Source organism: Magnusiomyces paraingens (assembly GCF_902498895.1).
Source record: "Magnusiomyces paraingens strain CBS 517.90 genome assembly, contig: contig2, whole genome shotgun sequence".
NCBI lineage: Eukaryota > Fungi > Ascomycota > Dipodascomycetes > Dipodascales > Dipodascaceae > Magnusiomyces > Magnusiomyces paraingens.
In genome coordinates, this window is record NW_022474068.1 from 3,351,005 (window position 1) to 3,374,832 (window position 23,828).

Consider the following 23,828-nt stretch of genomic DNA (forward strand, 5'->3'; position numbering starts at 1 on the left):
AAATGAGTTTTCTATAAGTTTCAGCGACAAGAAAATAGTTTACAAGCAAATAATCGAATGATGAAAAAAAAAATAACTAAAAGAAAAAAAAAAGTCGCCCGAGTAATTTTTGTGGGTCGTTTGTTATTGAATATATTGCTGGTGGATTGTGACAAAAAAAAAAGGAAAGATAATTTCCAAAATGGAATTTTGATAGCGTTATGTCTGATATATTCTGAAATTCTCGGGTGGAAGGTTTATGAAAATTTCATAGAAACACACGTGATTAGATTTTTATTTTTGATAAATACACGTCATTCTGGGCTTTCCACATGTGCTGCCTAAACAACACCCGCAAATGAACTTTAATTTTTTTTTTTTTTTTAGGAGTCGGCCGGGCATCACCAGCTTTTTTTTTTTTTTTTTTTTTGGAGGGGAAAGAAAAATAAGGTAGTGGCTCAACATTGTGAGATCGATCTGGAAAATCGTACTCAAAATACTCAAAATACTCAAAAAAATAAAAATAAATAAATAAATAAATAAAAAAAAACGGTCAAAACGGAACGTCACGACGATAATTGAAAATTTTTTTTCTTTCTTTTTTAGTTTTCAAGAAACCCGGCCGGACTTGACACTTTTCTCCTGATAGTTTTATTTTTATTTTATTTTATTTTTTTTTTAAGAAAACAGAAAAGAAAGAGGAATTGACGGTACGAATTGCCAGGCCACAATGACACCATCAAAAAGCATATGCGCTTTTTGAAAACTAAAAAAAAATAGCCAATCATTGGCCCTACGATGCTGATTATTCTGCCCATATTTGAAAAGAAGCATTTTCAAAAACACACTAGCTCGAGACCTTTTGCTTTAAAAACGCTATTTGGTTTTGCTAAAACAGCCACAGTGTCTTAATTAATAGGGATTTCTTCTTTTGGATTTACTTCTAGGCTCATTTAATTTTTATTTTTATTTTTAATTTTTATTTTTATTCTTATTTCTTAATTTTTTTTTTTAATAATATATTTTTGCTTCTGACCCGGATTCCAATTTAATCTGTGGTTCATGCGAACCTTTTTTTTTTTTTTTTTTTACTACCTGTTGCAAAGAAACAATATCTAAAGTTCACGTTGTTGCTGAGCAGGAAGAGTGGCGCTCCAGTTTGGTAGAAGATTGTGCATGATAGTTGCAGCCGTACTTCTCCTCGGGCGAGTTTTTAATATGCTCGGCCTGGAAAACAGTAACTGCTACTGACTCGGGCGGTCCTAATAAACTAAATTGAAGACCAAATGGTGTAGGTGATGGTGGTATTATTATTATTATTATTATTACCACCAAAATATTCCACTAACACTAGTTTACTAATAGACTGTAATGTTAGTAGTACGGGGAATTATTATTTTTTAATTAATAAAAAATTCTGGATATATAAATACTCCTGAATGCCGTAGTCTTAAATCCTTTATCTTCTCTTTTTTTTTTTTTTTTTACAAATCATTCATTCAATCTATCGTCACATAGAGTTATCTTCACTTTCTATTTTGTATCACTGAAAAAAAGAAACACAAATACATACACACTTTACTAAACATGCCTCTCACACCTGAACAAGTCAATATCATTAAGGCCTGCATCCCTATTCTTAAGGAAGGCGGGGTGACCCTCACTACTCGGTTTTATCAGAATATGCTTTCAGAAAACCCAGAGGTCAAGGGTATCTTCAATCAGGCTCACCAAGCTACTGGTGCTCAACCCCGTGCTTTAGCACATGCCCTGCTTCTCTACGCTACTTATATTGATGATCTCTCAAAACTCACTGATCTCGTTGAGCGTATCACTGCCAAACACGTCGTTCTTAATGTCCAACCTGAAGGCTATGCAATTGTCGGCAAATACTTAATTGCTACTATGAAGGAAGTTCTTGGTGAAGATGTGGCTACTCCAGCTGTTCTTGAAGCCTGGACTGCTGCATACACCGATCTTGCAGGGCTTCTTATTGGCATTGAGGAAAAGATGTATGAGGCCGGCGAGTGGCGCGGCTACCGCGATTTTATCGTCCAACAAAAGATTCAAGAAACCCCCAATGTCGTTTCTCTTGTTCTTGCTCCTAAGGATGGTCGTGGAGTTAAGCCTGGAAAACCTGGCCAGTACATTGGTATCAAGCTTAACGATGAAAAATACTTTGCTAATTCCGCAGGCACTGTCCGCCGTGAATACACTCTTTCTGACATTGGTGATGGTAAGACTTTCCGCATCTCTGTCAAAAAGATTCCCAATGGCAAGGCTTCTGGCTTTATCCATGAATCTCTCAAGGTTGGTGATGTTGTAGAAATTGCTCCTCCTGAAGGTGATTTTGTTCTCGCTGAACCTGAAACCACTAAAAACATTATCTTTATTGCAGGCGGCATTGGAATTACCCCTATCATTTCACTTTCTAAGCAGGTTGTTTCTCAGTATCCAAACATTTCTGCAACACTTGTACATGCAGTACACGATCCAGAAGACCAACCTTTTACAAAGGAACTTTCTTCTCTTGAAGCTGAATCAAAGGGAAAATACAATGTTGTTAGCTACTATTCTAAGCTTTCATCCACTGAAGCTCCAAATAAGACTGGCCACATTACTAGTGATGATATTAAGAAACTTCTCCCCACATCTCCTGAGGAACTTCAGAACACGCACGTTTACTACCTTGGTCCTCTTTCATTCATGACTGATATTTCCAAGTATCTTTCCGAATTAAATGTCGAGCATACTCACAGAGAGTTTTTCTTGCCTGACCAGAGTTTGATTGTTGCTTAATCAAAGCTTGTTTCTTTTATCTCAATCCCTTACGAACGTTTTAATGATACACTCAAGTAATTTTTTTTTGATATTAGCTATGAAGTTTTCTTTTTTAATTTTTTAATTTTTTAATTTTCTAATTTCCTAATTTGTTTCATTAGGCTACTTCTTGCCTTTTTTTCCCACTTTCTAATTTGTACCAAATGAATTCCCTTTTGCTTATTTACAACCAAGAAAGTTAAGTTTAAATTCAAGAGAGACTCTCCACTCCCTCACTTTTAATTTAAATTTAAAAGAGAAAATAATAAAATATTGTAATAATTATTATATTAACAGAAAAATATTTGGCTTGAAATCATCTTCATATCCTCTTCAGTTTTCATAATATATGCCTATGACATTATGATAAATTTTAATCATCATATCTTAAATTTCTAAACAAAATGTTGAATCTTTTTTTTTGTACGATAAGCCCAATATTATCTTACAAAATCATTTAGTTAACGCTGCATCATCCGGAAGATACAAATATTATAATTTTTTTTTTCTTTTGTTTTGAATGAAAAGGCACCACCAAAAACTATTGCTATCGTTTACCTTTTGTATTTCACAACCTTCTTTCCAACAATATCACATAAACACACCACACTCTCATGCCGACTCCCAAAGTGTTGCCAACAGCGCCTACTGAGCTTCTGGAAACAGAGGATCAGCTTCGGCGCGTTATCCAAACTCTCATTGAAATGGGAATCATGGTCCACGACTTTCAGGGTACGGGAGAGTCCCGAGAAGGCCTAACTGACAGAGTGTAAGCCTTTACAGGGAGATAAAACAATTAGAAAGAGAACAAGTCTTTGTATCTATTCATGTACAGATAATTAACTAAAAATGTGTTTTGATTTTTCATAGGTCATTGATGACGCGTCAGTTAGATGAATTGGCTGTTGAGAGTAACAGATTGAAAGAGGAGTTCCCCATAGATGTAGTACAGTAAGTGGTAATCAAGGTATCTTAAGTACTTAGAACTGACCTCTTTTTTCATTTTCTTTTTTTCAGGTACATCGAAAACGGCCGTAATCCAGATGTCTATACTCGAGAGTTTGTCGAGCTTGCTGCAAAACAAAACCAGTACATTAACGGCAAAATGAAAGCCATGGCGGTAAGACAATACAAAATATCTAAATTTGTTTACTAACTGGTCAATAGGAGTTTCGCGAGATTCTTGGGGATGCCATCAAGGAAGCGTATCCGGATCTTGAAGACGCTATAGCCAATGTGAAACGCAGAACGACACCTCAAAACTTAGACAACAATCAACCTACGGCCTGAAAACCCCAACGAAAAAGGAATAAATAAGGAGAACCTTTCAAGTGAATGACCAACAGTGGTTTTCATTAACCCCCCTGGTTAGATCAGAATATGCACTGATTTCTAACAACATTTGACAGACATCATACTTCACTTAAGCTTTGTTAAACCAGTAACAAAAACTTTTTCCTTCAAATGATTATGTCATCTCGGTTTATTTATTTTTAATTTTTTTTTGTATATTACAAATAGGCACCATGATTAAGTCTTCAACCTTTTTAAGAATTCAAATTGTGTTAGTTGAATGACATTTAACATTAGCTCTTATTCTTGTATATGCTTAGAGATTTTAACTAACAAGTCCTTTTGAGTTTACTTTGAATAAATGCTTAACAAAATACAATTTAATAAATTTCTTTTCTATCCACATCTGCGTGTCAAAGGTATTTATTTTAATCAAAAATTTTTTGTCTCACTTGTAGAGCAGTAAAATATCACAGTATTTTTTTTTTTTTTTTTGGAAATATTTACATTTAAATGAAGAAGCAACTACAGAGTTTTTTGAGCTAGAATCACTAATTAGTGACGAACTATCAATATCATTAAGCAATGCACAATATTCTACTTTGACCAAAAAAACATGGGCTTAAGTAATAGAATAAATTATCACATGTTAATGAGTTGGATCTTTCAGTGATTTATTTAAACAATGCCAAATTGCCTTTTACAAATGACTAGAAATGACTAGAAAGTAAAGATCTGTCAAAATGAGTGCTATTGGAATCTAATGTTTTTTATTGATTCAGCCTTGCATAGTGGGGTAATCTATTGCAAGAAAGACAATTTTCTTATTTTTGCGTAACATTACTTTAGGTAATACAGTCACGCAAATCAGTATCAAATATATTATTATTGAATATTTCAGTCTGATAATATTTCACTTACGGACTCAACTTTATTACCGCTCAAAATCATGTGACTTTAAATGAAGTAAAATGACATTATTGTGTTTGTAATCATGATGTAATCATTAGTTGTTACACTGTAGGGCTCTGGTTATACATAGATTTTTTTTTTTTTTTTTCAATATACACACACAAAATTTTTCCCTGGCCTCCCCTTCCCCTCTTCTTTTTTTTTCTTGCTCCTTTTGTGCACCCAGAAGCATCACATCTTCAATAACTCAAGGCCCTTTCTTGACTTCGTGATAGATAGCTCATATACATCAAAATGGTATGGACACTTTTTGTTCGATAGGTTCTTACTATAAAATACCGATTTTTTGTTTTTTGCCTTGCTGATGTTGCCACTTGGTTATTAAAAATTCTTTATATACGTTTGATGTCAATAGAAACGATTTTTTTTTTGCTGAAAATTTTATAATATTACTATATTTGATCAGTAATATTGTTGGATTGTTAAATCCATTGAATTTGTTTATCCAGTTCATTTTATAATCATCTTTTTAAGCTGACTTTTGTCATTTCATTTATGGCGGAAATTTTTGATACCCGCGCATATTGATGTTGCTATTGATTCAAATAAGATTTACCAATACAATCACAAGAGCTCTAAATGATTTTCGGTGTTTTTATTTTTAATTTTCAATTTTCAATTACTAACAAAAAAAATAGGTTTTGGCTCAAGATCTTCTCAACCCTACTCCTCAAGCTGAGGCTAGAAAGCACAAGCTTAAGACTCTTGTCCCTGCTCCCAGATCCTTCTTCATGGATGTTAAGTGCCCTGGATGCCTCTCCATCACCACTGTCTTCTCTCACGCCCAGACTGTCGTTACCTGCGGCTCTTGCTCTAACGTCCTTTGCCAACCCACTGGTGGCAAGGCTAAGCTCACTGAGGGCTGCTCTTTCCGACGAAAGTAAACGACTGGCATGACTTACGAAGATAATGGAAAAAAAAAAGTAATTTTTGTATTCATATGAATAAATAAAAACATGTATTACCAATATTCTTCCTCTACATTATAGAATTGAGGAAAGAGGGCTTTAGTCTGAATAAATTTTTGTTTTGAAATCTTTGCTTTCTAATTATGCTTACGATATATATAACAAATTATTAGCTCATGAGCTTATATTCACTATTATCAAATCCCCTACTTAAAACGTTATTTTTAATCTAAATCAGCGTCCTTGTCATCATTTTCGCCAGGATAAGCGAAAAGGTCATCATCGTTACTATCCAGTAATGGGTCTTCAGTGAGTGGTCTTTTAGGGTTCTTTCGCACCAAAATGGTATCATCTGAATCAGAATTCATATTAATACTTGTTAGAATAATACCACCAATTATTAGCAGTGCAACAATATAGAGAACCAGTTTCTTCTGTGGTGTACTAAGAAATCCACTAGTTCGACGGGGAGTAAATCCTACACTAGGATCTAAATTTTTGGTCTTGTATGGATTGAACATTGTTTTTTTCTAAAAAAGAAATAAGAAAAACTGATTGTATAGCGATTCTTGTTCTAACTGTAAGTCTTTTCACATTGTTAGCTATTTTTCTAAGAATTTTCTCATTTCTCACAAATCTTCATCCTTCGTTTTGAAAAACCAAAGAAAACAATTTAGTAAGTGACATACTTGAGGGTTTTCAATTGCAAGAAATAGAATTGAAGAAAATGACCAGTGATTCCGAAATAAAAAAACAGAAAACAATTTTTAACTAATGCGTTTCTTTAGTTAAGTGGTTTCGAAAATTTGTACATGTACGTAATAGTAATAGTGACTGTAGTGTAGTCGTTTTTGAAGTCTAAGTAGTCAACGCAAGCTTAGTCCACCTTGATAACAATAAAAATTTACCAATACCAGACTGTGAACTCCTTTGGCTGAAATGTGTACTTGACAAACACAGACGCCCATAAATTAATAATATGTCACATGACTAAACCATTACCTAATATCTGACAAATTTACTATGAGTGTAATTTTGTTTTGTTTTTTCTCACTCGTGTGGGACCCCTCTCATCACAATTGATTACGTGTCTGAACTGGGCCTTACGATCCTTGCAATAATCTTCATTTCACTAATATAACTTCTCCAGCACATTTCACTAGTAGTCAATCGAGAAAGAGCTTTTTGCAACATTAAATAGTCATTAAAGCCTGAATATTGATATCTAGAATTTTTTTGAAACCTTTAAATCAGAATTATATAAAGGTTTAAGAAAAAAAACAACTAGGGATTACGTTTGTGGTTTGCTTTCAACATTATTAACTAATACCAACACTTCTTTTCACAAAACTTTGGCTTTGTTCGAACTATTAAACTTCATTTTCCAGACCTAAACTAGGAAATCATTTCGATAAATAGCTATGTTCACTTTTGTCAGAATACTGTATATTTCGCTTGCTTTCTTAGCAGCTTCTGTTTCGGCGCACAACCACTTATTACCATCGTGGGGTAAAGCATGCTTTTTTGAAGATGTCAAGAAGGGTGATCAGCTAGCTGTTACTTTTCAAATTGGTAACAGAGACCCATATTCTTCTGAGCAGCCGATTGCCGATTTCTGGGTAAGTCAAATAAGACCTAAGGTTATTTTTTAAGCATTGTCAAACTAATTCTGATTGTAATTTTAGATTACGGATCCTAGCGGAAACAGAGTTGCTACTAAGCAGAAAGTTGCTGATGGCGATGTTAGTGTCGATATTCAAAACAGCGGTAGATATGAGTACTGCTTTTCCAACGAATTTAGTGCTACTGGCACAAAGGATGTGACTTTTCACGTTCATGGTGTTATTTACATGGGTACCGAAGATGTCCAGCCTGGATCTCTCGAGGATGAAGTTAGAAAACTTGCCGATAATGTCCAGTCTATCAAGAATGAACAAGCTTACATTGTTATTAGAGAAAGAATTCACAGAAATACAGCTGAATCAACAAACGCTAGGGTTAAATGGTGGAGTTTGTTTCAAATTGCAGTTGTTGCTGCGAACTCTTTGTTTCAAATCTACTATTTGAGAAGATTTTTTGAGGTCAAGTCTATAATATAAGTGTTGATTTGGTTATTTACACTCATCATGAAAATATTTTTTTTTAAAAGATTTTATGGAAAAAGTTGGGTCGTTGCAATTTATGTCTTGGTTAGGACTATTTGCATTTTCGATGGAAAAATATAAGCTTAGAAACATAATAATGGAATAGGTCATTTACATCTAATAATACTATCATAATGATGAGGAATCAACAAACAAATCTATTTAGTCGTGAGAAATCCCTTCAAACAAATCTCAGTGATGTAATTAACTAAAAATAAATAGATTGTTTTTTTAATGTTTCTTAATATTGCCTAAGAATGAAATATATGGTTAAAGAGGGTTTCCGCAATATAATAAATCGACCGATCTTATTATTCCTTAATTCGAAATTTTCAAATACCCGAAATAATCAACATTTTCTGATAGACCCTAATTACGTTCCGATTTTCCTTCCGATCACCATCGTTGATTATGGACTTATCCGAAACTATGCTTAAAAGCTTCCTAGATTACCACACATTAAACGGCTGAATCTTTTGTTAAGATGCCACTCAAATTTTTCTATTGTTTTAAAACCCCCATAAAGATAGATTGAGCTCACCAAGACAAATCAAACAAGCTAATTGCAAGAAAAAGATACCATCATGAAACTATGCTAAATATTCACCCTAGTAAAAAAATTATAACATTTAATTTTAACTATGGCTAACCATTACATCCAATTTTTTTTGCTTAGTTCTGATACTTAAGTGATTGGATAACTAAAAATCCATTAAGCAATATTCATTTAATAGTCTTCCCTTATTTAAACCTACAAAACGTTTTAATAATGGTGAGCGATTGTAGCATTACACCAAAGGCACGCATTGTGCATGATCCAACTCACCTAATTTGTAGTTTTTAAATAAATGAGGGGAAAACGAGGATTGGCAACAAATTTGGCATTTGAAAAGAAATGCCAAGCTCAGTTATAGATACTAACTTACCAAATTTAGTTAGCTAGCTACTTGAAATTATTTTTTTTTTATTTCAAAAAGACTAGTCTTTAGTACTATTAGAATATTAATCAGAAAAAATACCATTGAACCCACACACTTTACGTGAACTTTCCAAAACTAAGATCCCTAGTTTACAATTAAAAGAATAAAGTAAAAAAAAATCTATTGATTTATTGTAAATGCAGTTCTAAATGAATGATTATATAACAACTGAAGTTTTTATTGCAACTTCAAAAAAAAAAAAAATCTAACAATCATGGGTTAAAAGACTTTCTTTGGTTCGTATTTTTGCTCCATATTTAAAAATGTAAAAGACAAATATAGTCATAAGAAATCCAATAAACCCAAGTGTTGTAGCCCCCCATCCTAAACCAAGCTGTTCAAAAAGAAAAGGTGCTACTAACGGAATGCCACAAGCAAATAGCGATCTCATAAATGCATTTGCTGCGATGCATGATGCTGAATATTTTGGAAAGGCATCACATAGATAGTTAAGGCTTCCTTGCAGAATGACAAAAAACCCTGCTCCCACAAACATAAGACCTAAGCATGAAACTGCCCAATGAAGATTTTCAGTCATCGACCATCCAAAGAGAATCATACCAAAAGGCATAAACCATCCAATTAGAAGAGGAACTAAAAGACGAGCCTCAGGAGTACATTCTCCACCAGCTTTTTTTAATTTTCTTCTATTCAGGCCTCCAACAATTAAATGAATAACTGCACCACAGTTTGCCCCGATAAAAATTGCTAATGGTGGGAATGAACTACTTATGGCATCCCAATTTCGTTCTTCTTGAAAACTTTTAGGAACATACATAGAAATCATGTAGTATAGACCAAAAGAAAACCCATTGAATATACAGACAACTAAAACGATTGGAGTAGACAAAAGACAAATAGGTCGAAGAAGATGGACTCTCAAAATTTCTTTTGCATTCAGCTCAAGGGAATCATGATCGGAGTGGTAAAGCCAATTTTGAGTCTTTAAACGTAAGTATTTAGCCTTGCGTTGTAACAAAACAGGATGGTAGGTTTCACGAACACCAAGAATAATGAATAAAACAATCAGAGCAGAAAGAAAAGCATGAATGCAGACAACCCATCTCCAAGAAGTAGCCTTTTTAATTATAGTTCCATAAAGATAAGCCGTTGTAGGACCAAGGACAATTGCTAGAGAGTTGATGGTCAAAAAAGTTGCACGTTGACCAGGGTACCAGAGATCAGAAATTGCACCTCCAGAAATAACAATTGGAGCAGAGGCTAAAAGACCAGCAAAGAATCGGCAAACCAACAAAACAGCAAAGTTTCGCGCATGTCCAGTTAAAATCGTAACCAAAGAGCCAAGAGCAAACGGTAATGCTACAGCCAGCTTCCGACCCCAAAGCTCAGAAAGAGGAGCCAAAAATAGAGGACCGAAAGCCATACCCAGAAAGTAAATAGTGCTAGCCAAAGAAGTTAAAATGCTGCGCACACCAAATTCCTTTTGTAAATCAGTAGCAATCGATGCGATAACAGCACTTCCAAGCTGGGCAAGCATGGCTGCAACAGCAAAAATTAAGGTACCACGAATTTTAATTTTCCAGTCCCAATTTCTAGGATACTCTGGGTCATGAGCAGGGTCAAATGTGACATGAAACTGGGACTCACTTATGTATTTGTGAATCAAATCCTCATTTTTGTAAAAAAGTGTATTATTTTGGTCGTTTTTTCGCTTGTATTCTTTAAGCAAAAGTAGTTGTCGGTCCCTTTTACTCAACACCAAAGGCTTTTCGGTATTAACTGAAATAATGCTTGAAGAACCATTTTGAGAGGAAGAAATTGTGGATTCTTCCATCTCTTTAACATCAAAAGAATGTGGACTATTAGGTAATGAAATTGAACTGCTAGTACAGCTTTCACCATTTTGAAAGTTTTGAATTTTTTCCATGTGTTCTTTTATATGAAGATGCCCATGAGTGACAATTGGAACCATTGAAGGCTTTGACAGTGGAGGGAAAATTAAAGGGGGTTCTTCATTTTCCATAAGAAGCTCCCCAATATTCTTGAGAAATCTTTGAAAAAAATTCTTGCAAGGACCAGAATATCTGTTTTCTCTTTTGCTTTCTTCCTCACTGGTTTCATAAGCAGTAGTAGATTGTGTGCTTTCACTTGATGAAGAACATTCAGTTTTTGAGGCCCGTTCTAAGTCTTCCATTTCGGCTTGTCTTGTTGATTTAAGTGATCTGATAAAATAAAACATATTGATAAAATAAAAGAATTAGCAATTCTTATGAAATGTATAAATATATATAGTAATATTTGAATATGTAAATGAATCGATCGTTATACTAATATTGAAAACTGCTAAGTGTAAGAAACAATTTTTTTTGAAAACAAGAGAAATTTAAACATATTTATAAAGCTTTCAGTATTTTCCGATTAAAATCGCTGCATATAGCTTTCAGGCAAAAAAATGGAAAATGGGTTTGCAGGAATTTGGATTTAACAGTTTTATTTCTCTTCGATTGATTAATGCCTCCAAAAAAGATTATATTTGAATAACATATCTATATCACATTTCCTGAAACTCTATTACATATCGATTAGCATTAACAAAATAAATATTTTTTTGATTCTTCACTTTTTATTTTACATAACAATAATTTCCGTTACTGGATAATTTTTTTTATTTAAAAATTTATAATAAACTCGATTTCTATCAAATAAATGCAAAAATCTACGCAGAATTTTCAAATCAACGATACTTAATAAAAATATACTAATATATATCAATCTTATGCTTAAAATAAAAAAATATATTTGACATTATTTTTACATTGTTGGGGATGTTATAATGACTACAAACAAACAAATAAAAAATTTAGATCACTTTTCAAGAATAGAAAAATCCGTTCATTTACATTTTTTTTAAACTTACAAAAAAGTAGTTAGAACATTTTAGAGAAAAAGGACTTCAAATATACAAAAGCTAAATTAGAAATTATTTTCTCTCTTATTTCTACAAAAATCTGACTGGTATTTTTAAATTATTTAACAGATGACTTTTGAAAACTTTTGAAAACGTTTAAAAAAAACTCAGTGTTATTGCAAACGAATCATCACTAAAATTAAATTATTGAAAACAAAACATTAATAAACAAACTACCTTATTTGAGATGAGCAAAGAGTTTTAACTAAAAAGTAACTGAAGAAAAATGGTTTAAAAAATAGGGCAGAAAAAATTTAAAACCAATCGTGAAAAAGTGGAGAACTAGAGTAATAAGGAGTATGCATCAGGTCAAAGTGGAGGATTCATTTCATTTGGAAAAAAAGAGGCATTCATTTTCAACTTTTGAAAACTTTGATAAAGTCAACATAATAAGAACGTATAAAAAATATAAAAATATAAAAACTCAGAGCTGATTTATTGGGCTTTATCTTTTTATCTTCATTATTGAGGAAAAAAATGATGAGTAGGCAAATTTTATTATTCTTTTGCTTTTTTTTTTTGACTTTTTATCAATTATTACAAACTCAGCCTATATAAATAAAGTATTATTTAATATTTTTATATTTTACGCTATGAGTTATACGTTATAAGTTTTCAAATTTTAAACCTGTGTCATTTATAATCATTTTTATATTCACTGATCCACGGTTATATATGTAAACATTAATCTTAAAAATAAATAATAGGTCTATTCATTTAGACGGTTTCTATTTGCCGAAATAATCAGTCACATAGTTAGAACTCAGGTTTTTCCGACAGCTTATCTATTTGAAAAAATTTGTAGAGGTGGGCTAATGTTGGAAAACAATTTGAGTTTTACAAATTGTTTCCATATCTTAGTATTTATAATTCATTGAGTGAAATTTTATGACGTAAAAAAATAATTTACTTGTGTGTTTATTAATTTTTATTTAATAGAATGACCGCTGGATCTGCAACAGTTATCAGACTATCAGTGATTCTAGTTTTTCATCTTCGAGATATACCATTAGCGTAACAACTGGAGATAGATAAAAAATGACTAAATTTCCAAAGGCATTATTGAGTGTTTCTTCTGTTTTTTTTTTTTTTTTTTACATTGTAAACTGCTAAAGTTATGGGCCGTGAAATCGAAATAATTTCAGCACATCGTATACCAGTTATATATAGATATATGAATGAATAAACATGTTATTTTATTTTTAATTCAAATTAATAATCAGTGTATTAATTCAAAGAAAATTTAAAGTAAAAATTATTCTATTAAATAAACATTAATAAACACACAAGCTTAAATGTTTGAAAAATAAGCGTTAGGACTCCCGACGGGCTTAAAGGTTCTTTAAATTCAAAATTTATATAATTTATCCAAATAATTACATAATTACATAATTAATTTAAATAGTATAATAATTTAATAGTTTACAACGTCACCTAACCCTAATAAAATTGTTCTATGAGGTTTCAACCCAATACAAGCTCCACATTAATTAATAATTAATTAATATCTTCATTTATTAGTACCTCTATTATTCCTTATAAAAAAGAAAAATATTAATTGAGTGATCATGTCCCCGGAAAAATTCCCTCCAAAAAACAATACAGAAAATGATGACACCAAATTACAAAGCAAACCCGTTGATTTATTTTCTTGGAATGTTTTGTCCACAACTCTTATAATGACATCATCAATACTTGGTGGTATATACTTTTATAAAAATTATGTGCGAAGAATCCCCAACAGTTCACATATTCCTCAATCGTATTTTAAGAACCGTAACCTTTTAGGGGTAGTCACAAGTGTTGGCGATGGCGATAACTTTCATTTTTTTCACACTCCAGGTGGGATTCTTATGGGGTGGGGTTGGCTTCGAACTATTCCACCAATTTCAAAAGGACAAACTAAAGGTAGAAAATTGGGATCCAAGGCAATATACGGTTTTAAAAAACCAGGGATAAAGCAAACTATACACGTCCGATTGAATGGCGTAGATGCTCCGGAAAATGCTCATTTTGGAAGACCAGCACAACCATACTCAACGGAGGCCTTGCAATGGCTTCGGTCTATGATTTTAGGGCGTCGTGTTCGATTTTTTCCATTGACAACTGATCAATACGGAAGAACTGTAGGAGAAGTCATTATTCGAGGAAAAAGATGGTTTAATTTTTTCAGGAAATTCAATGTTAGTGCCGAAATGCTAAAAAATGGTTGGGCTACGGTATATGAAGCTAAAACAGGCGCTGAGTTTAATGGTCACAAAGAATTATTCATTAATTTGGAAAAAGAAGCAAAAAGGAAAAGGAAAGGGATTTTTGTACAAAAGAACCTAGAGACCCCTCGAGAATACAAAGAAAAATATCGAAATACAAAACAAAAATAGATAGATACCGTGTCAACTTGTCATTATAAAAATAAAATAATTGTATCATATCCTTTTACTTTCAGTTGATATTAAATACATATATGTAAATCTATTAACATCGCAAATAAACGCCTTGTCTTTTTTCACTTTCACGTAACTCAAACATAGCTTGGACACCAACAAATAAACAAACTGTAGAAACTATCACAAATAACAGCCCAGAAGTTGTTTTAAACATTTGGTTTAGCATTTCCAAAATACCGTCTGTTCCTACGGCAAAGCCAACTAAGTTTGCTATCATCATCATCCAAATATTAAGTACAGCACCCACTGCACAAATATGACGGTAAATTGGTTTCGAATCCCACTATGAATTTACCTGTTAGTGATTGTTGATAATGAAGTCACTCCTTTTCACATACCTTTTTTGCAGGAAATATAACGGTGGCTAAAATTTCTGGTAAAATAAATAGAACAACTAGCCAGCCCCAAATAAGAAGACGAAGTTGAATATCATGCCAAATTGCGACGAAAGAAAAAACCACTAAAGAGTTTAAAACAGGGTTGCGCCTTGATCCACCCATGGGAATATAAATATATCTGGTAATCCATTTATTAAAACTTCTATGCCAGGCTCTCCAAAACGATAATGCTGAGTAATTGTTATCCATGCAACGAATCATGTTTTCTGGTGGATCAATACCATCTGTCATAGCCCAAAATCTGAAAAATCTCCAAGGGATTAAAAGCTTCAGCCATATAACGTTCAAATTAAAAAAAGCTATCATACTAATCTGAAATGGAGTATCTCCTTCCCATGCCCTTGTTTCACAAATAGCTACAACATACATATAATGAAGGATGAATTCCATTACCAATATGCAGAAAATAAGACGCAGAGCATATCTGTAAATCCTGTAGGGAGTTATAGAGGGGAGAGTAATGTTAGTTTGTCGATAAAAGTCATTAAATGTTAATATAGGGCCGGCCATGTAAAGAGGAGAATATAAAACGTATGATAAATAGTTTGTAAGATTATATTGTTCCAATGGAAGAGGGGTATCGATTCGTTCTTTTTCAGATATTGTAGATTCTGAAGGCTTCTAAAAGTGAGTTAACATATTTTTCATTCAAAACTAAAACTGTAACTTACATCTTTATCCGAAAGCGTTTCAGAATTCCAAAACTCGACAGCTAAAAAACGGTCCATATTAAAGCTGACCATCCTTAACATAGAAAAATTAAAGTTGACATCCCAGCGAGGAAGTATTCCTCCGTATGAATCTAAAAATGACAAAAAAGGGAAAATTTTTCTAAATGGGTATCCTTCACATAGTTCATTTAAAAAAAGTATTGAAACTCCAAATATCCAAGTTAGAGCCTTTGCTTGCTTCAGTTGTGAGCTTTTAGAAATTTGATAATTTATAAGAAGAATTATTAATATTTTAAAAAGGTTAATACCATGAATAACTAGTAAAAATATGATAGAAAAAATCAAGTTGTAGGCCCTCCATGAAATCAAGTTGAATTTTTGCAATCCTCTTCCAAGTAAAAAATGTAAAATATTTACAGCAGCTAATATTGGAAGATTTGCTCTTATTGTAGAATATTGTCTATCAGAATTGTCGACTTTGCGACCAAATATCCACCCATCAGATAATTTTTGTTCATATTTTAAATAATTGACATTTTTTTCTTTAAAAATTAGTTAAAATATTGCTTTTACAAAGCACTACATACCACTGCTGGCATCGATGACAGCCTTAAACATCAATGGAACGGTAACTAGAAAAACTATCCCATAAGCATAATACTCTTTGGTATACCAACGGTTGGGCCCAGCTGAAAGTATTATCGACTGTCGTTTTTTCTCATCATCTGGAGGATCAAGCCTTGTATCTAGAACCGAAAGAGAGAATAACGATAAAATGGACGATAAAATTGACATTTTTCGGCCTCAATGAAAATAAAATTAACTAAGTTTAAAAAGTGGGGTGGCTCCCATATAATCCATTATGTGGAATCCACGAATTTCATTTACATATGTAATGAATGTTGTAACATAGGCAGTATTATGTGTTAGTTCACGTGATCAAATTTATTAACATTATTGTGATATAAAAAAATTTCAGTTTGCTTTTTGACTATGCTTTCTGAGTAGAATTGTAGCTAAATGTCTATATTATCGTATTTATTATGTTGAGCTTAAATTCTCATTCATAATATCTTTTTTCAAGAATATTTATCTTTCATCATCAAACTATATGTCATGGCCATATTTGCTTCAGGCCAATTTTGGTCCTATAGTCAGTTTAGATGGAACAACTGGTGCCTTTATTTCAACATATCCCAAGCAAAAGTTCACTCAACCTATAGAAAAAAATAAAGAGCACAAATTCTATTCGGCAACAAATGGGTTTAACAGCAGGATAATATTACCTCAGGATAAAAGGTATTTTAATTATTTTAAATCCGATTCATATGTTTCTCCTTCCCATTATTTTAATCAATTGCACCATATACCTGAAACGGCCTTTTCCCAAGAAGACATTGAGTCGCGACAAATATATGACAGATATATGGGATTTGATGCTTCAATTGTGAACCTTATGGACACAGGAAAAATATATGCTAAGGATTCAGGTAATAAGGATATATCTATAGCGTATGTCACAGGTTGGGAACGCACAAGTATTGCCCTGTCATTATTAGAAAAAAATGAGATGGCATACAGTAATGAAACGGACGTCACTGAAGATTTGAGAAATATGAAAAAAAAATTCATTGTTCCTGATATAGGACATGCATATTTATATCATACTAAAACATCTTGTAATCAGCTAAACATAATTAGCGGATCAGGGTTGAACAGTCAATTATCAGTTTTACTTGCTCGAACGTCATCTAAAGTGAATATTTTAAAGACCCAGTATTTTACGAAAAAAGATGATGGTATTAATATTAAATCCCCTGATATTGAACTACTTTATTCAGTGCCACTTAAAAAATCTTCCAATTCCAGTGAATCGATTGCTCATGTTTCTCTTTATTCAGACTTTCTACATTTAGCTTCTATTGAAACCAGTGGGTCTCTGTCCCTTTATACAGTATCAACTGATGGGAAAAATACAAAATCACATATTTTTAAGCAATCACTGTCGCCATTATTATACGGAAATTCACACTCAAATTGGCAAAGGGTTTATTGGACAGATAGCAATACTCTTTTAACTGGTAATAGATATGCTATAAACACATATGATATTAGGGAAAGAAGATATTCTGCTCCAAATCTTTTTATTGATTTTGAATACAAAGGAGGAACTTATCTTAAAGTTTCAGACGCGGTTCCCTCACCTATTAATTCATTGGAGTTTTTCGCTGTTGTTGATAAAAAATTAATGTGGCTCGACCTAAGATTCCCTAACCGTCCAATACTTTCTGTTGATCATTTCTTTAGCTCCAATGACCCAACCCTAAAAATTGACGCAGTAGAAGATGAAATAAATAAGCAAGTTATTGTGACTCTTACGAGCCATCTTTCTCCATTGGCAGGAATGTATCAGTTTAAACGCAATAATATGAATCTCCCCTGTTTAGTCAACGAACCATCTAGTTATAATTTACATCCCGAGTTTACAACACAAACTTTGAGAACTGTTCCTTATCGTGGAATTTTATCATCTAAAGATACTTCGCTTTCCGTCTTTCAGCATTCTTTAGACTTTGGGTTAGTACAGCATGTTCTTACATCTGACCCAACAATATCAATCGACCTTCATGAAAAATATACTCCAGTTTTAAACTTCGACGGCGAATCAATAGAGTATCATCAATCATTATTGGAATTAACTAGAGGAATAAAAAATAGGGATGAAACCGTTGTAATGAAACCCCATGATAACCTTAAAGATATCCGGCCATTAGTTAATCTTATCCTTGAATGTGATTATATGTTACCCTTAGAAAGTGGAATATTATCTAATGAAATTTTTCTCGAAAGCGTCATGACTAAAACAAAAGTTTTACAAAAGTTTTGCAAAAGAGGTATTTTTCCACTATCACTGCTTTCTGAATCTATCATTAGCACTACGGATCTTTCATACTTTTCAGAATCGTTTACTCGGGATTTTAAAAGGAAATTTTCAGGAGAAGTATTTGACAGAACAACAAAAATAAAGAATATGCTATACAATGCTGAAATCACATCAATTAATGAACTATCTGATTATTTTTCAAAGCTCTGGATTGAACCTCTAAAAGGATTTCCGTTATCAGTACCATTATTGGATAATACAAGTAAAGGTTTAAAAAACTGGCGCCTTGGAAAAAAAATTGTCAATCGCCCTATTCGAAAAACAAAAACAAAACCAGATGCCATTTATATTCCAGCAGCAAGTAACCAAGATTCCAACTTTATCAAAAGATATAAACGCCGGCCCGTAATTTTAAGTAGCCGCTCTGTTGATTATAAATTTCCACCTTTCTATTATAATAAGAATTTCCTTAAGCGTCGAAAAAAGATACTGGATTTAATGGTTAAAGTTATCGCACTTTCTAATATAACGGTTACTTTCAAAAAAAAAGAGTCATCAAGTTTGTTTGTGGATAAGGATTTAGGGGTATTAAGAAAATATACCAAAGCTTTCGATAATGTGGGAATAAGTGAAGATACAAAGGAAATATTGAATGTTTGGGAGGTTAAAGATGGCACATCATCCGAAAAATCGGTCGTTTTTTCACAATCACTTAATCAAGTTAAATTGTCTTCGCCAAGTTTGCAAAAACAAAAACACAAGAGTTCATCGGTGAGAAGAACACAATCAACGTCCTTAAATAACCGTTCTCAGAGCCAAATTTTTTCTCAAAGCCAATCCCAAAGTCAAAATCAAACATTGGGGTTTCAATCATCACAAAATTCAAGCCAACGTAAAAAAAAAAAGAGAAAAACAAATGATGGTTTTTTTTAAAAATATTGTTGATTTTGTATTATAGTTGTTGTTCAAATAAATCTTTGCGCTTTTTGAGTAAATAGTTGACTATCGCCTATCATATGTTAATTTTTTTAGAGATAAATAATGAATATATACTTACCGCTACATTTTCGGGTGGAACACCCTGTTCACAAAGTTCGATACATATCGATAACATTCTCTTATTTAAATTGGTACCTAAAATTTGTGAAATTTCATAAAGTGTGTCTAAAGATTTTTTTTTCTTTAAAAATGCATCATCTTCTTGTGTTCTTCCGGCTTTCTGCTGTTCCATAATGAATTAATTAAGCTAATTTAATTTTGATTGATAAAAAAAATATTTAAATATTTAAATAAATATTATAAATCTAAAGTAAATGAAAAACAAAATATATTATATATTTTGTTTTTAATATTGCTGAAGGCAGTTTTTTGTTTTTGTTTTTTGATTGAAATTTTTTGGTGGTTATGTTAGATAGTTGAGTATCTTGTAGTAGATAAACTTCCAATAACCATTTAGTTAACATAACTAAAAGTTGAAAAATATGCGTAGCTGGTCCAAATTAAGATCTTAAAATTTGTACTGTTTTTTTATTTTTACACACATATTTGTTTTTTTAAGGTGTTACGTTGGCGAATCTCAGCAATTTCAACATTAGCCATTTACTTACATCATGCTTTTATTTTCTAGAGCAAGCTGGTGTATTCCAACAATACTTGCTATTTTTTTTTTTTTCATATTTAATGTTTTAGGACTAGATATAGAAGCCTCTAATATTATCAATGATTACTCCCGTCAGTCTAATGATTCACTACTTTGGGGTCCTTATAGATCCAATTTATATTTTGGAGTAAGACCAAATGGTATCCCTAATTCATTAATGACCGGTCTGATATGGTACAACATTGATGATTATCTTGGACTAAATAAAGTGCGTCATGTTTGCGAACAAAACGATGATATGAAAGGATATGGGTGGGAGCAATATGATCCCCGGACTGGAGGCTTCCAAGTATTTCATGACCAAAAAGAACAAAAAATAGAACTTTCAACTAAGTTCATAAAATCGATGGATGGAAATTCTTGGACAGCGCGTATAAGTGGCGTACCGGCCAAAGGGCATGAGAATACATTAACTACCATTGCATTTTACGTGGGAATTGAAGGAGTACAAAATGGAAACAAACTTGAACTAAAGGATAAATCTCAATACTATTCAGCAAAGGGAATTAAAGGGGATATAGCTTTCCAAGGTAAATCTCCACAATTAGGAAATTTTAACCTTGTCATCACAGAAAATGGCGGGCCCAATAGTCCTAAAAATAAATATCCCAAAAAATCAACGCACCCAGCCGCAAAAAATGTTCCTCCTAACTCAGCTCGGCATATTTCTTTAAATGTTCCTGATGACAATGTTTGGAAGGCTCGCGATATTTTGTTTACTTTTATTCAAGATTCAACTCAAAATCTTTACGCAAAATACCAAGATGACGATACAATTCCTCCTTGGGTGGTATGTGCAGTCAATACTGAGTCTCACAAAATGAAGGGGAATTTACATATAATACAGCGAGTGTTTCGAGGAACATTTGAGTTTGACGTCATTTATAATAGCAATTCGGCTGTTGAAGCATTTACTTCTGAAAATTTTGAATCTCACTTTCAAAAATCTTTGCAAACATTTGAAAAAAAATTTGCATCAGCTTTTCCAATTCAGTCGCCGTATTCGTCCAAAAACCTGAAAGATCAAAAGAATTATGATAAGTTTGCTAAAGAGTTATTTTCCAATCTAATCGGCGGTATTGGTTATTTTCAAGGAACATCTATGGTTGATCGATCTTACTCTAGTCAGTATGAAGAAGAGAGCGAAGATTTCTGGGAAGTAGCTGCTATTCAATTGAAAGAGGGCAGTAAAAATGCCGTTGAAGAAGGGCCATATGAATTACTTACTGCTGTTCCTAGTAGACCGTTTTTTCCCCGTGGATTTTATTGGGACGAGGGTTTTCATTTGATACCGATTTTGGAGTACGATGCAGATCTTGCTTTAGAAATATTAAAGTCATGGTTTTCTCTCATTGATAAAGATGGTTGGATTGCTCGTGAACAAATTCTTGGCCCTGAAGCTAGGTCCAAAGTCCCAAAAGAATTTCAGACTCAATACCCCCATTATGCAAATCCGCCAACGCTGATGCTATTGCTTTCAAATATTTTGGATAAGTTTCAAGATGAGCAAGATGAACTCCCAGATAATGAATTCAATAACCCACAGTTGCATAGTCATAACAGGCGAAAGCTAAAACAACGGTATACTGACAAAAAAAATCAAGCCAAAGAAAATAGTCAAAAGGTTTTTAATTCCTTCAATGATGGAACTCTGACTGAGTCTAATTCTATTATAGATGACGAAGTTATTATTTCAGGCACAGCTCATTGGAAATCTGGGCAGCTGTTAAAGTCTTATTTGGAAAAAATATATCCTGAGCTTCAATCACACTATGACTGGTTTAGACGAACTCAACGAGGTGCCATTAAAGAATGGGGGCGTGATGCATTTTCTTATAAAGAAGGTTATCGGTGGAGAGGAAGAACTCCTAGTCATTGCTTGACATCAGGTCTCGATGACTATCCTCGAGCTTCTATTCCTCATACCGGTGAACTTCATGTTGATCTGATTAGTTGGATTGGTATGATGACGCGATCTATGAAACAGTTGGCTGTATTTTTAGGCAAAGACGAAGATGCTAGCGATTATGAAAAAATTGAAGAAGCCATCACTCATAACATTAACGATTTGCATTGGGACTCAAAGGAAAAGGCTTATTGTGATTCCACTATCGATGATTTTGAAGAAAGTATTTTTGTCTGTCATAAAGGTTACGTCTCACTTTTCCCATTCTTGCTTAAATTGATTTCCCCTACTGACAAAGAAAGTGAAGAAAAATTAATGTCAATTTTAAATATGATTTATGATCCCCGCGAATTATGGACTGACTTTGGAATCAGATCTCTTTCAGTATCTGATAAGCTTTATGGGACTGGCGAAAATTATTGGAGGGGACCAATTTGGATTAATATAAACTATATGATTCTGGAATCATTGATTTATTACCACGATACAGTTGAGAGTAAAGCAGTTAAAGATCTATCGGGGATTATTTATAAAAAGCTGCGCACAAATATTGTCGAAAATGTTTTTAATATTTGGGATAAAACTGGATACGCTTGGGAACAGTATGACCCTATGACTGGTGAAGGGAAAGGTGTTAAACACTTCTTAGGTTGGACATCTTTGGTCGTAATGATAATGTCTATGCCAGAGTCGTTGGATTCATAAGTTTTATAATAACCCTTTGTTTTTGGCGAATTATTTTAATTAAAAATCTGTATTAAAAATATATATCCTAGTTTAATATTAACCATGCTAAAAATTTCATCTAGAATACATAGTCTAAATAAATAAGTTTTTGTATAACTCTTTTCTTTTTAACTTTTTCTAGTGAGCCTGTCCTTAAAAAAAAGAAAGCGATAAATAATTAAACATTCAAATATGGCTCCTACCTTTAAAAAAGATTGTGATCTTGACGAGGGTATTAGACTTCTGTTATCTAGTATAATAATATAGATAATTAACAAATGATTATCTTTATTGTTAGTAAATTTAATCATTGGGACTATTAACTAACCTCAAAAATAAGCGACTAAAATCATCATGGATTACATGTCTATGCAAAATAGACCCTACGCCGTTACAGATATAATCACAAATCTTCATGGTGTTATTGGCAAAACTCTTGCTATTAAAGTATTGGCTGGCCTTGTGGAAGAGAACAAACTTTTGGCTAAAACATATGGGAAAACAATTGTTTATGTGGTTAAACAGGGAAGTAGTAAAATATAATCAACTGGTTACTGTACTAATTATCAAGTAAAGGAATCAAAAAAGGTTCATGGTCTGGAGTCAAGCGTGACTGCATCAAATGATGAAAAAATTGCAAAGAATCTTCATGAAAAAGTAGAAATGCTTAATCACCAAGTTAAAATTTTAAAAGATCGTAATATATTTTTGACACCGTTTTTAATCCTTCACTAACATTTACAGAAATCAAAATAGCCACAAGTTCGCCGACCGATGCCGAGCTTTTTACAAAAATAAGTTCTTTGCAAGATAGAGTTAAAAGTGTCAATGAAGAGCTCAAAGATAGTACGGATCCAAATTACAAGCCTCTCACAGTTGCAGAAATCAAAAAACTAGAGGATGATCTTTGTAAACTTGACAAAATAGTCATTAGAAGGACTAAATTGGTATGGTTTTAAAATTAAATTTCCAGATGAATTTATACTAGGTATTAACAAGTAAATATAGGCCCTGATTCTTTGGAATACAATTAAAGATAATGTATCTAATAATGCCGAAATTGAGGAATCTCTCGGTTTGGAATGGTAATATTTTATTATTATTATTATTA

The 23,828-nt window shown here is 32.7% G+C and overlaps 9 protein-coding genes across 9 annotated transcripts; 6 read left to right on the forward strand and 3 right to left on the reverse strand.

Annotated features, from left to right (window-relative positions):
• Positions 1-1,566: 1,566 nt before the first annotated feature.
• On the forward strand, positions 1,567-2,778 carry SAPINGB_P002798 (uncharacterized protein; the record flags this gene model as incomplete). The annotated part of the gene is made up of 1 exon (XM_031997516.1): positions 1,567-2,778. One exon carries the CDS (start codon positions 1,567-1,569, stop codon positions 2,776-2,778), a length of 1,212 nt encoding a protein of 403 aa, XP_031853407.1.
• A 635-nt stretch (positions 2,779-3,413) lies between these two features.
• SAPINGB_P002799 (uncharacterized protein) lies at positions 3,414-4,089 on the forward strand (the record flags this gene model as incomplete). Its single annotated transcript, XM_031997517.1, has 4 exons — positions 3,414-3,568; positions 3,670-3,750; positions 3,817-3,919; positions 3,967-4,089. The coding sequence occupies 4 exons, from the start codon at positions 3,414-3,416 to the stop codon at positions 4,087-4,089; spliced, it is 462 nt and encodes a 153-aa protein (XP_031853408.1).
• A 1,209-nt stretch (positions 4,090-5,298) lies between these two features.
• On the forward strand, positions 5,299-5,948 carry SAPINGB_P002800 (40S ribosomal protein eS27; the record flags this gene model as incomplete). The annotated part of the gene is made up of 2 exons (XM_031997518.1): positions 5,299-5,301; positions 5,703-5,948. The coding sequence occupies 2 exons, from the start codon at positions 5,299-5,301 to the stop codon at positions 5,946-5,948; spliced, it is 249 nt and encodes an 82-aa protein (XP_031853409.1).
• A 248-nt stretch (positions 5,949-6,196) lies between these two features.
• On the reverse strand, positions 6,197-6,493 carry SAPINGB_P002801 (uncharacterized protein; the record flags this gene model as incomplete). Its single annotated transcript, XM_031997519.1, has 1 exon — positions 6,197-6,493. The coding sequence occupies one exon, from the start codon at positions 6,491-6,493 to the stop codon at positions 6,197-6,199; it is 297 nt and encodes a 98-aa protein (XP_031853410.1).
• Positions 6,494-7,393: 900 nt separating this feature from the next.
• Positions 7,394-8,071, forward strand: SAPINGB_P002802 (uncharacterized protein; the record flags this gene model as incomplete). The annotated part of the gene is made up of 2 exons (XM_031997520.1): positions 7,394-7,591; positions 7,658-8,071. 2 exons carry the CDS (start codon positions 7,394-7,396, stop codon positions 8,069-8,071), a joined length of 612 nt encoding a protein of 203 aa, XP_031853411.1.
• A 1,230-nt stretch (positions 8,072-9,301) lies between these two features.
• Positions 9,302-11,296, reverse strand: SAPINGB_P002803 (uncharacterized protein; the record flags this gene model as incomplete). Its single annotated transcript, XM_031997521.1, has 1 exon — positions 9,302-11,296. The coding sequence occupies one exon, from the start codon at positions 11,294-11,296 to the stop codon at positions 9,302-9,304; it is 1,995 nt and encodes a 664-aa protein (XP_031853412.1).
• Positions 11,297-14,792: 3,496 nt separating this feature from the next.
• SAPINGB_P002804 (uncharacterized protein) lies at positions 14,793-16,336 on the reverse strand (the record flags this gene model as incomplete). The annotated part of the gene is made up of 4 exons (XM_031997522.1): positions 14,793-15,111; positions 15,238-15,491; positions 15,542-15,672; positions 16,129-16,336. 4 exons carry the CDS (start codon positions 16,334-16,336, stop codon positions 14,793-14,795), a joined length of 912 nt encoding a protein of 303 aa, XP_031853413.1.
• A 316-nt stretch (positions 16,337-16,652) lies between these two features.
• On the forward strand, positions 16,653-22,696 carry SAPINGB_P002805 (uncharacterized protein; the record flags this gene model as incomplete). Its single annotated transcript, XM_031997523.1, has 4 exons — positions 16,653-16,840; positions 16,964-17,053; positions 17,243-18,435; positions 20,115-22,696. 4 exons carry the CDS (start codon positions 16,653-16,655, stop codon positions 22,694-22,696), a joined length of 4,053 nt encoding a protein of 1,350 aa, XP_031853414.1.
• A 384-nt stretch (positions 22,697-23,080) lies between these two features.
• Positions 23,081-23,806, forward strand: SAPINGB_P002806 (uncharacterized protein; the record flags this gene model as incomplete). The annotated part of the gene is made up of 3 exons (XM_031997524.1): positions 23,081-23,246; positions 23,462-23,664; positions 23,726-23,806. The coding sequence occupies 3 exons, from the start codon at positions 23,081-23,083 to the stop codon at positions 23,804-23,806; spliced, it is 450 nt and encodes a 149-aa protein (XP_031853415.1).
• Between the last annotated feature and the right edge of the window lie 22 nt (positions 23,807-23,828).